Below are 13,710 nucleotides of genomic sequence, written 5' to 3' on the forward strand. Positions count from 1 at the left end.
ATCTTCTAATATAGAATCATGTCGTGACAAACAGGAAGAGTTTGAGCTCTTCTTTTCCTATTTGCATCCATTTAATTTCTTTCTTCTGCCTAATTGCTCCAGCTAGAATTTTAAGGAATATGTTGAATAGAAGTGGTGATAGAGGACATCCCTGTCTTGTTCCAGTTTTTAGAAGGAATGCTTTTAATTTTTCTCCATTCAGAATGATGTTGGCCTTGGGTTTGTCATATATAGCTTTTACAATGTTGAGGTATGTTTCTACTACCCCTAGTCTCTGTAGTATTTTGAATGTGAACAATGCTATATTTTGTCAAATGCTTTTTCTGCATCTATTGAGATAATGTGATTTTTGTCTTTAAGTCTATAGATGTGATAAATTATGTTTATTGATTCTGTATATTGAACCAACCTTGCATTCCCTCAATGAACCCCACTATGCTTTTTGTATGCAATTTTCCAGTATTTTATTAAGAATTTTTGCGTCTATATCCATCAGGGATATTGGGCTGAAGGTTTCTTTCCTTGATGTATTTTTGTCTGCTTTTGGTATTATGGTGATACTACCTTCATAGAATGAGTTTGTAAGGTTGCCTCCTTTTATATTTCATAGAATAATTTGAGGATGATTGGTCCTGGGTTCGATCCTCAACACCAAATTAATTAATTAATTAAAATAAAGTAAAAAAAAAACGTAAATTCATGTGTGAGTGTGCTTATCAGCAGTACTTCTCTTGAGATAGAATTATGAATGAACTCAGTTTTAATGCCAAGATAAATCAATATAAGTGAATGGCTTGGTGGTTCCTAGGGGTCCCAGGATCTAGTTATGGTGCACACCAGCACAAACCCCATGTAAGGTCTTTAGCCAGGTCAACACTTGTAAGAGCCTCAAAACTATACTTGGTGAGCCCTGGCTAGAGTATATCAGGAAAGTTTGGATAACATGATTGAACTTAAGGGGGGAAAAATACAATTCCAGATTTTGACGTGGTCTACAAATAATTTTAGGCACCCATTAGCTACCAGTATTCTTCCTACCATTTCTTTGTTCCCATGTTCTCCAGGGTCCCCAGTTAACCCATTATTAAATGATGGAAAATTGCTTTCTCCTCCCTCTATGACTTCAAATTAGTTTCCTAGCCCTGTTCGTCTTTCTTTTTCCTCAGAGTATCCTCAAGGCCAAACCCCTAATTCAGGACCTCCAGTCAGTGCTCAAGTGGACCACTCTATCTTATGTCATTGCTTGAACTCTAGGATTTTTCCCTTCCAATCCACTAATCCTGGTAAAAATCCAAAATTGGATTTTTTCACTCAAATCACCCTAATTAGAGTTCAGGAGTTCTTGGTGTTACATCCAAGGCCCTCCAGGAGTTGAATTGTGTCGCTAGGTTCATTTCTTTCAATTCCTACATGTGCCAGGCATGGTATCAGTTGTATCCCACATTTCCAGCTATGTGGGAGATAACAAGTTTAAGTCCAGCCTGGTCAATTTAGCAAGATCATGCCTCAAAATATAAGATAAAATGGGCTGGAAATGTTGTTCAGTGATGAGTTTCACTAGGATCAATCTCCAGTACACACACACACACACACACATACAAAGTTTCCCAGCTGAAAAGTCCCTTGCCCCAGACAGCAGAATGATCCTTTGAGTTTTGCACATATGGTCCTGCACTTGTTCAAGCTCCTTTTCCTGAGATACCATTCATCCAACTTTCTTTTTCTTTGTGGAGAATGTATATGCATCTTTTGAGACTTGGCCTGAGGTTCTCTTACAATTACAACATAATTGTAATTGCATGAACATTGATATGTCATCAGCTCCTTAAAGATAGGGTCCCCATCACATTCACGCTTGCTCCCACCCTCAGATTTCATCACTTGCTACTCCCCCTGACTTTCTTTCATTCTTTGGACATATGGAGTCTCAGAGCCTTTCCTATATCTCTTCTCTTTGCCTAGAGATGCCTTCTCTGACCCCACACCCTGCTCTGCTCTTCACGACTGGCTTAGTCATCATTCAGGTCACAGTTCAAATGTCACCACTGCAGAGACACAGTGTCTGCAGTTCCAGATCTAAAGAAGCCCTACCCTATGCTCCCAATCATTCTCTTAGCATCTGGTTCCATTTCCTTTGAAGCATTCGTCACCACAAAAAATAACTTTGTTTATCTCATGTTAGTTTGCTGCCCTCCCTTGTTCTCCCACCCCTCTCCAGAACTTACTCATATAACCAGGATGTGGGTTTCTCTTATTCTTCACTGATATAGCTCCATTGCATACAACAGTACTGGTCACACAGTAGCCTTCAATAAATACCATTGGAATGAGAGTAATATATGCAGGGTATACATCTGAAGGAATAGTATAAATAGAAGTGTAGGTTTCCCAGTGAATCCAAATTAACCAATGTGATTCTATAACATGTACAATCAGAAAAATGAGAAAGTATATTCCATCCATGTACTTCAAAGTGCATAAATGCATTCTACTGTTGTATATAGCTAATTAAAATAAATTTAAAAGGTAAGCATTCCAATCAACCTCCTTCTACCTCTCTCAACTATGTCCTGAGTCATTATTTGAATGTTGCCACATTTTGTGTTTCATAGCACTTCTTTGCATGTTCAATATAAGACCTAACTATTTCAAGGTTTTTTCCAATACAAACAGTGTAGCCAAACTATTGAGGTTCAGATCCAAACTCTACCCATGTATGACCTTGAGCAAGGAATTTCACCTCTTTTTGCCCCAGTTCCAACATTCATAAAATGATACCTCATGGACTTACTAGGATGATTACAAGAACATGTACACAACACTCCAAACAGTCTCTCCATAGCAAGTTCAGTATACATGTTAGTCATTGATATTGGTTGTTTGCTATTATGTGGGGACAGGGCACTATTGATAAATTGAAACAAAAGAATCACCTGTAACAGTTGAATGTGATGCAGAGTGTTTATGTGCCAAAAAAAAAAACTGTAAGCAGCAGGATATTTGCTTCCAGGCAGTATAATTTATTATTTTTTATTTAGATAATTATAAAACACACATATATATGAAATGTAAAATTTTTTGGAGTACCCCCATGATTTTGTGTTGAATGTTATAAACTTTATTTTAAAATATTTCAACAAAATTCATCTTGCATTTTATTATTTCAAAATAAAATCCATTATATCAAAATCTTGAGCATTTAAAAAAATTATGAAAAACCATGATTCAAGCCAACAATTCTGTGCTTTGAGAATCAGTGGGTAAACCCTGCTTCATTTGTCCATGAGAAATTTACTCTGTTCCCTTCTGGCTTTTTCAAGGCTTTCAAAAGTGATCATTCCTTTTGGCATCTGCAGCATACTCTTTTCTGTTTCTAGTATGTCCTCAGCTTCACCTTAAACAAAGCATAGATAGATATATGCAAGGTGACAAAGTGGTCATCAGCATGTTGTGAGATGGCCTGATTGCTGTGTTCCTATGACAAGCTGTAACACCATATGGGGCCATGTCCTCATATGCCACAGTTAAACTTTTCACCCATTTTCCTCAGAAGTAATGCAATGCACCAATGCATACCAGAGAAAACACAATGATGAATTCTGAAACTTGTAGACCAATCAGATGCCAGAAGTTTTTTGAAACAAGACAGCATTTGAAAATGAGAGGAGAAAGAACACCAAGATGAGCAATATTTCTTTCCTTGAACCAAAGCCAGGATCATCAGTATTAATTGTGTCTGAACTCTATGTAATTTCTCCATTTCACGATGAAATGAGATGCAGAAATTACAGTCATTCCTGTTGTCCCTTAATATAAATGAAGTGACAGGAGATAAAGTCAATTCTACTAAAAAAACTCTAATTTTTCAGGAAAGCTATGTTTTGACCTGAAATCACTCACAAACACCCAAAATAATATTAAATATTCTGTAGTCTGTAAACATGCAGGCACACACATGAACATTGTTTTTATACATCCCCAGACATTTTTATATATTTTTTTGAGACAGGGTCTCACTAAGTTGCTTAAGACCTCACAAAGTTGCTGAGGCTGGCTTTGAACTTGCGATCCTCCTGCCTCAGCCGCCCAAGCTTCTGGGATTATAGACATGTGCCACTGTGCCTGGTGTATATACCTTTTTTTATAAATAATTCCTCTTTCAAACAAGAACTAAACAATGTAGTAATTTCTTGGGCCCAGTGACATTTGCTTTTATTACTGAAAACAAATTAACAAAAATTTTAAGAATTTGTTGTTGACATTCTATAACCCTGCATATGAATGAAGACAACTGCTTGCTATACGTACTCCTCTTTTAATACACTGTTTAATTAATTAATAAATTTCTATTGACAATTTATAAGTACATACTTAGGGGCATAGGTTGATGTTTGTATTCATTTATACATTGTATATTTTAAAATCATGGTACTTAGCATATCCATGACCTTACTCATTTATCATTTCTTAATTGTACTCCAAACCCATGAAGCAGGCTACAATTTTCAAATTATAAGAACATTTTAACTATCTTCCAACATCTTTTTTTGCCTCAATTTTAAATACCAAGTAAAAAAATAATAAAATTATATATAAATAGTTGGCCTTTGAGGAAAGACTAGATGTTTTCCATGTAAGATTCAGTCAAGCAGGAATTGCATATTTTAGAATCATCACTATTAGCAGGGGAAAATACATAATCTCAACTTTCTATTGTGATGTTTCCTGATGGATTCTAAAGCTGTAATATTTTTAAAGGAAACTCACATAATTTGCCTTGAAATTTGAAATTTTTGATTGATAAAATTAATTTCCAAACAGATAATCAAATTTTTCTAGAAAAAAAAACTTGCTTTCCTTTAGTAATATGTTCAAGTGAATGCTATACAATGGAATTGATATTCCTTAATATTACAAATCATCTTTTACGAGGCACTAAGAATTCTATTCTCCATATAAATAGGCATATTTGAGCATAGACTAGTGAATTCTTAAGCAGATGAGTAATATGAAACTGATCAGGCAATGGACATGAAATTTAATATTTGTAAATAAGTTGTGTACTGTTTCCATCTTAAAATGAGTTTATATTCCAAAAGTTAATTCATAAATTAGTGTTTTTGGAACTCAGAATGCAACACAGTAGTAATGCTATCAATCAATTTCAAGGCTATCTACAAAAACTGTTTAGCCCACAATACAGTTAAACCATGATACCAATAGTACCTGAGTCTAAATGAACATTTTTTCTGTGTGGAAAATGCATTTCCATTTTCAAATGGAAATTTTGAAGAATCCCTCCATCTCCCTAGGCCTGGGAATGAAATGTTCTGCTCTTTACTCCCAATACCTGGAGAGGAGTGTACAACTCTTCCTTTGCCATACCAAACCAGTATAATAGAACAATGGCCCTGGGCTCATGGCCCAGGACAACACAGGTTGGTAAAGCCCATGATCAATGTGCTCTGTATTGAAGGGTTAAAAAGAAGGGACACAGGAATCTTTATTAGAGTGTGAATCTCGGAGAAGTGGTAGAAATTTGGGAGACACTTATGTCCTAGACTAATGGGCAACCCTATCTCCCTAGAACAGGAATGGCTTCTTTGGCAGCAGCACCATCTTCTAAGGTAGCAAGAGCCAGGATCCTGTGAGAATAGTGTTATTGCAGAGAGTATTTAACAACCAGCTCTCAAAATAAATAAATAAATAAACCTGTTTACTATAAATTTCACATATATATATATAGCATACAATAAAGCATGTAATACTCCTGATCATAAATTTCATGTAGCAAACTGATTCTCACTGAACATTTTTTGCTGATTTTTGTGGAACTCTTGAATCCATAACTAAACTATATTTGCAGTTGATGAGAGAGTAAAATTTCAACATGAATGATGATTGATGTTTTCATATACACTAGAAGTAGAACAAAAGTGAAACAATGATGATTGTATTGGAACTTCACTCATTTGAGAATGTTGTGAACAACTTTGCTAAATCAGATAATAGTTTTTAAACACTTGAAGAATATTTTCTTGCATTTTTACACTGTTCACAATATAAAAGAGCTAGTAAGCTTTTTCACTGCTGTGACTGAAAGAGCTGACAAGAACAATTTTAGAGGAGGGAAAGTTTATTTGAGGGCTCATAGTGTCAGAGGTCTCAATCTATTAACAGCAGACTCCATTCCTCAGGGCTCAAGGTGAGGCTAAACATTATGGCAGAAGAGTGTGGCAGAGGGAAGCAGCTCACATGATGATCAGAAGCAGAGCTAGAGACTCTACTCCCCAAATACAAATATATATATATATATACAAAATATATATCCCAAAGCCATGCCCCCAATGCCCACCTCAAGCCCTGAGGAATGGAGTCTGCTGTCTATGAATTGAGACCTCTGAAACCATGAGCCCATAAATAAACTTTTCTTCCTCTAAAATTGTTCTTGTCAGGTCTTTCAGTCACAGCAGCAAAAAAGCTGAATAAAACAGAAATTGGTCCCGAGAGTGACCATGTGGTTCATCAGCATTTGGAGCCTTTTGGAACTGGTATGAGGAATACTGAGATGGTTAGCAGTGCAAGCTGGAAATGCTTTAGATTATTGTAAGCAAAGGTTAGTGGACGATTCCGGTGGGAGCTCAGAAGACCAGAATGCCAATAGGACTGTGAACAGTGAAAACAGGGCTCAAGAGAAAAAGGAACACACTATTGGAATTTGGAGTAGAGGCCATTCATGTTATGGTCTGACTGAGAAGTAGGCTGAATTTTGCCCATGTCCAGAGACTTTCTGGGAAGATGATTTCAAAAGCAATGGACTTCCTAATCTGGCAGAAGATATTTCTAGACAGCATACCACTCAGGTGGTGACACAGACATTGCTGGTCATTTTTTAGCCAAATTTACTATGATAATCTGGAGCAAAAATCAGAGCAGAAAGATGTGAAAAACTTGGACTTGAAAGGCAGGAGAAAAACAGGGACTAAGGAAGTTGCAGACCTTACTACCACTAAAGAAATGCTAGAGACCTTGCCCAGAGACAATGAGAAAGCTTGAGGGCATCTTAGGAGCTGGTAAGACTATATCCATCTCAAGATCAAGGGATAAAAAGTAAAAATTCTCTTGAGATAAGACCAGTGGAATACCTTTCTTGCACAAGGTGGCCTAGGAAGTTTTTTTCAACATGCTCAGCTACCCAGGAACTCATAGGCTGCTGTAGCCAAGGTCCCTGGAGACTTGGCTACTGCTCGAGATGGTGGCAGACCTTGGTATCAACCCATGGTGCTGATTCTGCAGGATTACAGGATGCTGGAGTTAGGGGGTTATGGAGGCTTCCACTGAGATTTCAGAGGAAGGCCTTGGAGGCCAGGCAAAGTGCAGCAGGGTCAGAGTCCTGCAAGCACTCCCTGAGAGGACAATGTGTGGAGATTTGAGGAGGAACCCAAAGCTGCAGTGGAGATCCCCAAGAAGTGCCAGTAATGTGGGACGTCATCTTGGGAAAGCTGCAGGAATAGAGGTGAGACAAGCAAACAGAAAGGCCACTTGGGCTTCAACAAACAGGGCCACAGAAGAAGATCTACACAAGCCCTTTGGAGAGAACATCATAATGACACGGCTCCAGATGCCAGACACAGAATTACCGGACTTATTTCCCCAGCTGATTTTCAGTCTTGCTTTGGTCCTATCCCTTCTATCTAGGCCCCCTACTTTTCTGAATGGAAATGTTTACTCTGTACCATTATATATTGGTTACTTGTAAATTGTTTTGATTTTTATAGGAACCCATAATGCAACTTTTCCCTGAGTCTCAGAAGAAACTTTAGCCTTGAACTTTGAGCAGTCTCAGGACTGTTGAGTCTAGGGGGAATAGACTAAATGTATTTTGCATTGTTAGATGAATATGAATTTTTGGGGGTCAGGAGCAGAATGTTATAGTTTGGATGTGAGGTGTCCCCCAAAAACTCACATGTGAGAAAAGGCAAGAAGGTCAGAGAAGAAATAATTGGGTTACAAGAGCTTTAACCCAATCAATGAATTAATCCCCCGATGACATTAATTTAGTGGTAACTGAAGGCAGGTGGGGTACGGCTGGAGGAGGTAGGAACTGGAACATGGCTTTGGGGCAGATATTTGTATTTGGCAAGTGGAGATGTCTCTCTCTCTCTCTCTCTCTCTCTCTCTCTCTCTCTCTCTCTCTCTCTCTGCTTTCTGATCATCATGTGAACAGCTTCCCTCTCCCACACTCTTTTGCCAGGATGTTCTGCTTCACCTCAAGCCCTGAGGAATTGAGCCAGCCTTTTATGGACTGAGAACTCTGATACTGTGAACCCTCAAATAAACTTTTCTTTCTTTATAATTGTTCCAGTCAGATCTTTTAGTCACAGCAGCTAAAAAGCTGACTAAAACAAATGGCTACAGATACAACAATTTAGCTTAATTACTACTATTATTTGGCAATTTTTTTTCATCTATTTCTGAAGTCTAGACTATGGGTTGGCAAACTTTCATGAAGGGTAAAACATTTAGGCTTATGAGTTCAAATGTCTCCATTTCAATGACTCAGCTATTTCATAGTCATGAGAAAATAGTCATAGATAATGAAAAAATAAGTAGGCACAGATTTGTTTCAGTAAAACTTTATTGTCAAAAATAGTGAGCTAGACCAACCCCTGATATAGAAGATCAACAAAATAAAAATTTAAGCCTTGACTTGGCATTTAAAGTTTTCCATGGTGTCAATACTCCCACTATGACTTACCTAACCCACTGGGATGTCACTAAAATGAAAGTTTTAATAAGTAGATATGTACTGGAGATTGAACCCAGGGGTGATTTACCACTGATGTACATCCACAGCCCTTTTGTTTATTTTTTATTTTGAGACAAGGTCTTGCTAAGCCTCTTAGGACCTTGCTGAATTGCTGCAGTTAACCTCAATCTTGTGATCCTCCTGTCTTAGCCTCCTGAATCTCTAGGAGACTTACCTTTCATTCTTTGTAGAAGAGTACCATAGCCCAAGTCATACTGATAGATGAAGACGAAGCTTAATGGAACTATAGGGAAGAGGAAGGCTGGCTTCTTTTGTTTTATTGCTCTGTTTCAAGAATGAAAAAAAAAAAAAAACATTATCAAGGAATAACCTGTAAATACATAGATCCATACTTGAAGAAAAAAAGATACCTGCTTTCTGGAAGAATGCCCTCTATGGCAGAAGTTATTTAATTCATTTAAATCTTGTAGGGAAATAAGAATTCCCTCACCCCAAATCCCCCCCTCTTTTTTTTTTTAGTACCAAGGGTTGAACCCAAAGGCAATTAACCACTGAGCCACATCCCCATCCTGTTTGTTTGTTTGTTTGTTTGTTTGTTTTAATTATTGAGACAGGGTCTTGCTATATTGCTTAGAGCCTCGCTAAGTTGCTAAGGCTGGCTTTGAACTTGCAATCCTCCTGTCTCAGCCTCTTGAGACACTGGAATTACAGGTATGCACCATCAGCTGCTCATTTTTATTTGACTTTGACACTCAAATTCCTGTTTTTAAAATGGATGAAGATTAAGAGCTACCATTCAGGGACTGCAGAGATAAACCCACAAAGGCCCCCTATCTTGGTGTCAAGTCAGTCCTCTCCCTAATTTACAAAGTGGAGAAAAGGACAGATGAAATCTAAGGAACTAAAGGCAGGATTTACTATTATTAAGCTGGTTCTACAGAGTTACCACCAAGGATTAATCAATAAGAGGTTTCTTTGTTTACATGTACACTGTTTGGACCAAAGTCCTATTTTTGCCAAATTAATGTGATTATAGTAAAGACAAAAGAAGCAGATTATTTTTTAAAAATGTTAAAGTAAATAGAAAACATACCCAGCTGTTAAAAAGATGGTTGAAATGCCATAAAATGTTCCAAAATATTTGAGGAATTCCCGAGACCAAGCAACCTGCATGGCCATTTGTCTTTCCCTCATTTCATTCTGCAACGTTAGCTGCCTTTCCAGCTGAGGACAAAATGAAAGACAATATGTGGTTACTTGTCTTTGAATCTAAACACAGAGTTGATAATCTGGTTTTCCAGTGGATTTTCATTCTTAATTGTTTTGAGTCCTTTTTTTTTTTTAATCTCAATAGACTTTGACTAAAGTCCCTCTGGACACTGATCCCCAACTGTTACTTTGACTGTGAAATTTTGGAATATATACAGAATAGATATTGATATTCCATGTTTGCTTTCTGAGGTCTTAATTGCATTTGGTCCAAGCCTCAAATATATGTTCAACTTTTTCTATTATATGTGAGGAAAGATCTATGGATTTTTAAACATAGATACATCTTATCTGGCTTTATTGTTACCACTTGCATGAAACTAATTTTGCCTTCCAAATCCATCCAACTACAGATTGAGATTCACTTTGAGCATCAGATCCATATCACATGAAGATAAAGAGGTGCTATTTGGGGACATCAGTGGAGATTTTTCTTTTCCTCTTTTTTTTTTTCTTGTGTCAAGTTCTTTGCCAATTTAGTCAGTGCCTTTTGCTGCTTTGGAACATAAAGCAAATAATAGTTCAGAACACAGGAGTCTGAATATCAGAGTGTGTTTTTAGGAAATACACAAAGAAGTAACAGACTGAAATCCCAAGCCTATTATTTGAAGAGAATCCAACTCTGGAGAGACAAAAGTATTGTTTTCCTTTTGGCTTTTTAATCCTAAAATATTGGGACTGCATATCAATAGTAACTCTGGAGGACAGAAAGTCTAGGTTTTATGATGAAAGAGTAATAGCATGACTCAGTTTCCTTGCCATTCCCTCTTTGTATAGTGGGTAGGAACTGGGAGAGGAGAATGAGAGTTTCCATGTAAGATAAGTCTTAGCTATTTGGGGGTTTCTTGGGGGTTAAAGTACCAGGAAATGTAAAGCAAACCTTAGATGGACTTGGGGTTCACAAACAAAAGGATTTGTGGCCCTGCCTCCTATTGAGAATTCTTAGAGGGGACAGCTACAGTAGGGTAGCAATGGTTCTGGGGCATATCCAGGCATAGTCTCTCTCATTTATCAATGGGTGTGGAGAAAGTCTGCAAGATTTCCATGTCACCTGGAGAGGGGCACAGGAGAAATACAAAAATTTAAGGCAGGTAGCATATCAGAGTTGCCATGGGACCCCAAAACAGATACTTGGTAGTGATTATAAGCTAGAGACTGAGAAGACAGCTGGATCTCAGAGGATTCACAGCACCCAAATCTGTAAAGGTGGTGACTAATCCAGCCTGGAACATGACTAGATGCCCTCAGAGAAAATCACCTGGTACTGCCCAGGTTGATCAAATAGAAAATAACAGCAAAAAGGCCTGCTTCTACCAGATATGCCTCCCCTAATATCTGATCTCAAACCTAGATTGTTCCAAGGAAAAAAAATGAACAGAGAAAGAGGGCAAAACTAAATTCAGTATGAGAAGTGAGTTTTAAATTGAAGTAATTAAATCATTTTGACTTATCAAAATTCCGTTTGCCCTCATCAGTAGAAATAGAGGTTCATTTTGAGCTCAGAGAGTAAAGAATAAATAATGTGTTTTGTGTACATGATTATTTAGTGTATGAAATCCACCCTTGCTGTGTTACTTATTCACAAAATTTAGATGATATTTCATATCATTTCCCAAAGTTATGTAAATGTAGCAATCATTGATGTTTTTGATCAAAAGGCATCTGGATCAAACAAGATATGGAAGAATTCAAGATTAGTAGTTCTAAACCGTAGTTTACCACCATGAGCATCTGGGGAGTTTTTCAAAGTTCCAATGCCCAGACTCACATACCAAACCAATTAAACCAGGTGGGACCCATTAAATCAGGATCTGAAGGTGGAATCAGGTCTAAGTATTTTTAAAAGACATCCAGGAATTCCAGGGGGCACCCAGGATTAAGAAGCATTGCCTGAAAAGAACTAACTCACAGCTTAAGTTTTGTTTTTTTGTTTGTTTGTTTTTTTCTACCAAAGATCAAGCTGAGTTAACATTCTGGAATGAATGACCTGGGAACTCTCAAAAATTATGAGGGTTTTTAAGGGTGGAAGGACTAACCAGTATTGTCCTATTATAATGAACATACAACACTATCAAATGCATACAACTTTACATCAGAGACCAAACCTCAGTGTAGACAAATTTTATGAATCATCCAAGAAGTCAAGAAGAAGAAGAAGAAGGAGGAGGAGGAGGAAGAGGAGGAGGAGGAGGAGGAGAAGGAGGAGAAGGAGGAGAAGGAGAAGGAGGAGAAGGAAGAAGGAAGAAGGAAGAAGGAAGAAGAAGAAGAAGAAGAAGAAGAAGAAGAAGAAGAAGAAGAAGAAGAAGAAGAAGAAGAAGAAGTCGTCATGGGATACAAGATGGAACACAGACTGTGACAAAATACTCTGATCGTATTACAAATGTGTGATATAACCTCACTGAAGGGATAGAAGGAAAGGAATGATCTAACTGACCTGGAAAATAGTGTTTTGTCTAGAAACTATAGAACTGAAGATTAAAAGAACAACATGAGCATTGTGCTCTATTTGGGAAAAATATTTCTCACAGGTATAGGTTAACAATTCTGAAACGGTTTTACCTGTCTACTGGACAGGAACAAACAAGGAAGTTGATGGCAGATGGTGGGAGACATGTTTCTAACTATTGGAGATTTTAAACAAGCAAGGGGAAAAGGATAGAATAAACCATGTGGTCATGGATTAGAGTCATGACATCAGTCTGAACTCATGGTTAGGTTAATGTGGATGCATTTGGAGAGATAACAATTCAGATATGCATGCAAAATGAATTGGTGTAATCATATACACCAACTTAGTTCTGTCACTGGGAGGACACAGAAGTGATCACAGCCTTTTGCCAACAAGCACACCCAATACTCAGATGTAGGTTCTAATACTACTCTCCAATAAAACTTTCCCCCAAAATCCAAAACTTCTAAATTATTATCAAAAACTCTTTAAAGCCTCAGCTCCAAGCAGTATCTGGTATGTTATACACCCTATTAACTGAGGTTAAGACAATCCTAGAACTTAAGTAAAAATCATAAGGATGTTTTCTTTCCTCCTGGATGTCCCCCATTTGAAAGAGTACAGACTTCTTAGTTTAATATTTAATGTTCGACTGTCAATTCTAACAATGTACAAAGCTAAGAGCTCTACTCTGCAATCCATACATCAAAGAGTTACAGAATCAAGAAATAATTTTTAAAAAGATCAGAAAACCCTTAAGCAAACCAGGATGCTTGTTTCTAATTTATTATGGCAACTGATACACATAAAAATCATAATGTGGCTTCCATGGAGTTTTATTCAGCCATAAAAAAAGAATGAGATTATGTCTTTTGCAGGAAAATGGATGCACCTGGATGGAACACCATGTTAAGTGAGATACGTCAGACTTGGAAAATCAGTGTTTGTATGTTTTCTTTCATACAGGGAAGCTAGAGAGGGAAAAGGAAGGAAAAGAGACCTCATGAAAATAGAATAGAGAGCAGTGGTATAGAGAAAGGGAATGGGGAGGGAGAAGGGGAGAGAAATGGGAGGAATGGAGGCATGAAGTAGACCAATTTATACCGAGTACATGTACAAATATATCACGATGAATTCTCTATTATGTATAATTATAATACTCTGATAAAATTTTAAATAATAATAATGATTTTGTTGGGCTGGGTTGAGGCTCAGTGGCACA

At 37.4% G+C, this 13,710-nt stretch overlaps 1 protein-coding gene across 3 annotated transcripts in view; it reads right to left on the reverse strand.

Moving 5' to 3' along the window:
• Positions 1 to 2,999: 2,999 nt before the first annotated feature.
• Positions 3,000 to 13,710, reverse strand: part of Plgrkt (plasminogen receptor with a C-terminal lysine) — a 53,138-nt gene continuing 42,427 nt past the window's right edge. For all 3 annotated transcript variants that reach the window (XM_046445845.2, XM_046445846.1, XM_058579693.1), the window contains 3 exons: positions 9,864 to 9,994; positions 8,985 to 9,094; positions 3,000 to 3,394 (listed from right to left, as the gene is read on the reverse strand). In XM_046445845.2, coding sequence (XP_046301801.1) covers positions 3,273 to 3,394; positions 8,985 to 9,094; positions 9,864 to 9,994 — 363 coding nt within the window. In that variant the 3' untranslated portion in view covers positions 3,000 to 3,272. The remainder of the gene's footprint in view (positions 3,395 to 8,984; positions 9,095 to 9,863; positions 9,995 to 13,710) is intronic.

This window comes from Marmota monax, unplaced genomic scaffold (genome assembly GCF_021218885.2).
Source record: "Marmota monax isolate L192 unplaced genomic scaffold, Marmota_monax_Labrador192_F-V1.1 WCK01_AAM20220418_F8-fsc00124, whole genome shotgun sequence".
In the NCBI taxonomy this organism is placed as follows: Eukaryota; Metazoa; Chordata; class Mammalia; order Rodentia; family Sciuridae; genus Marmota; species Marmota monax.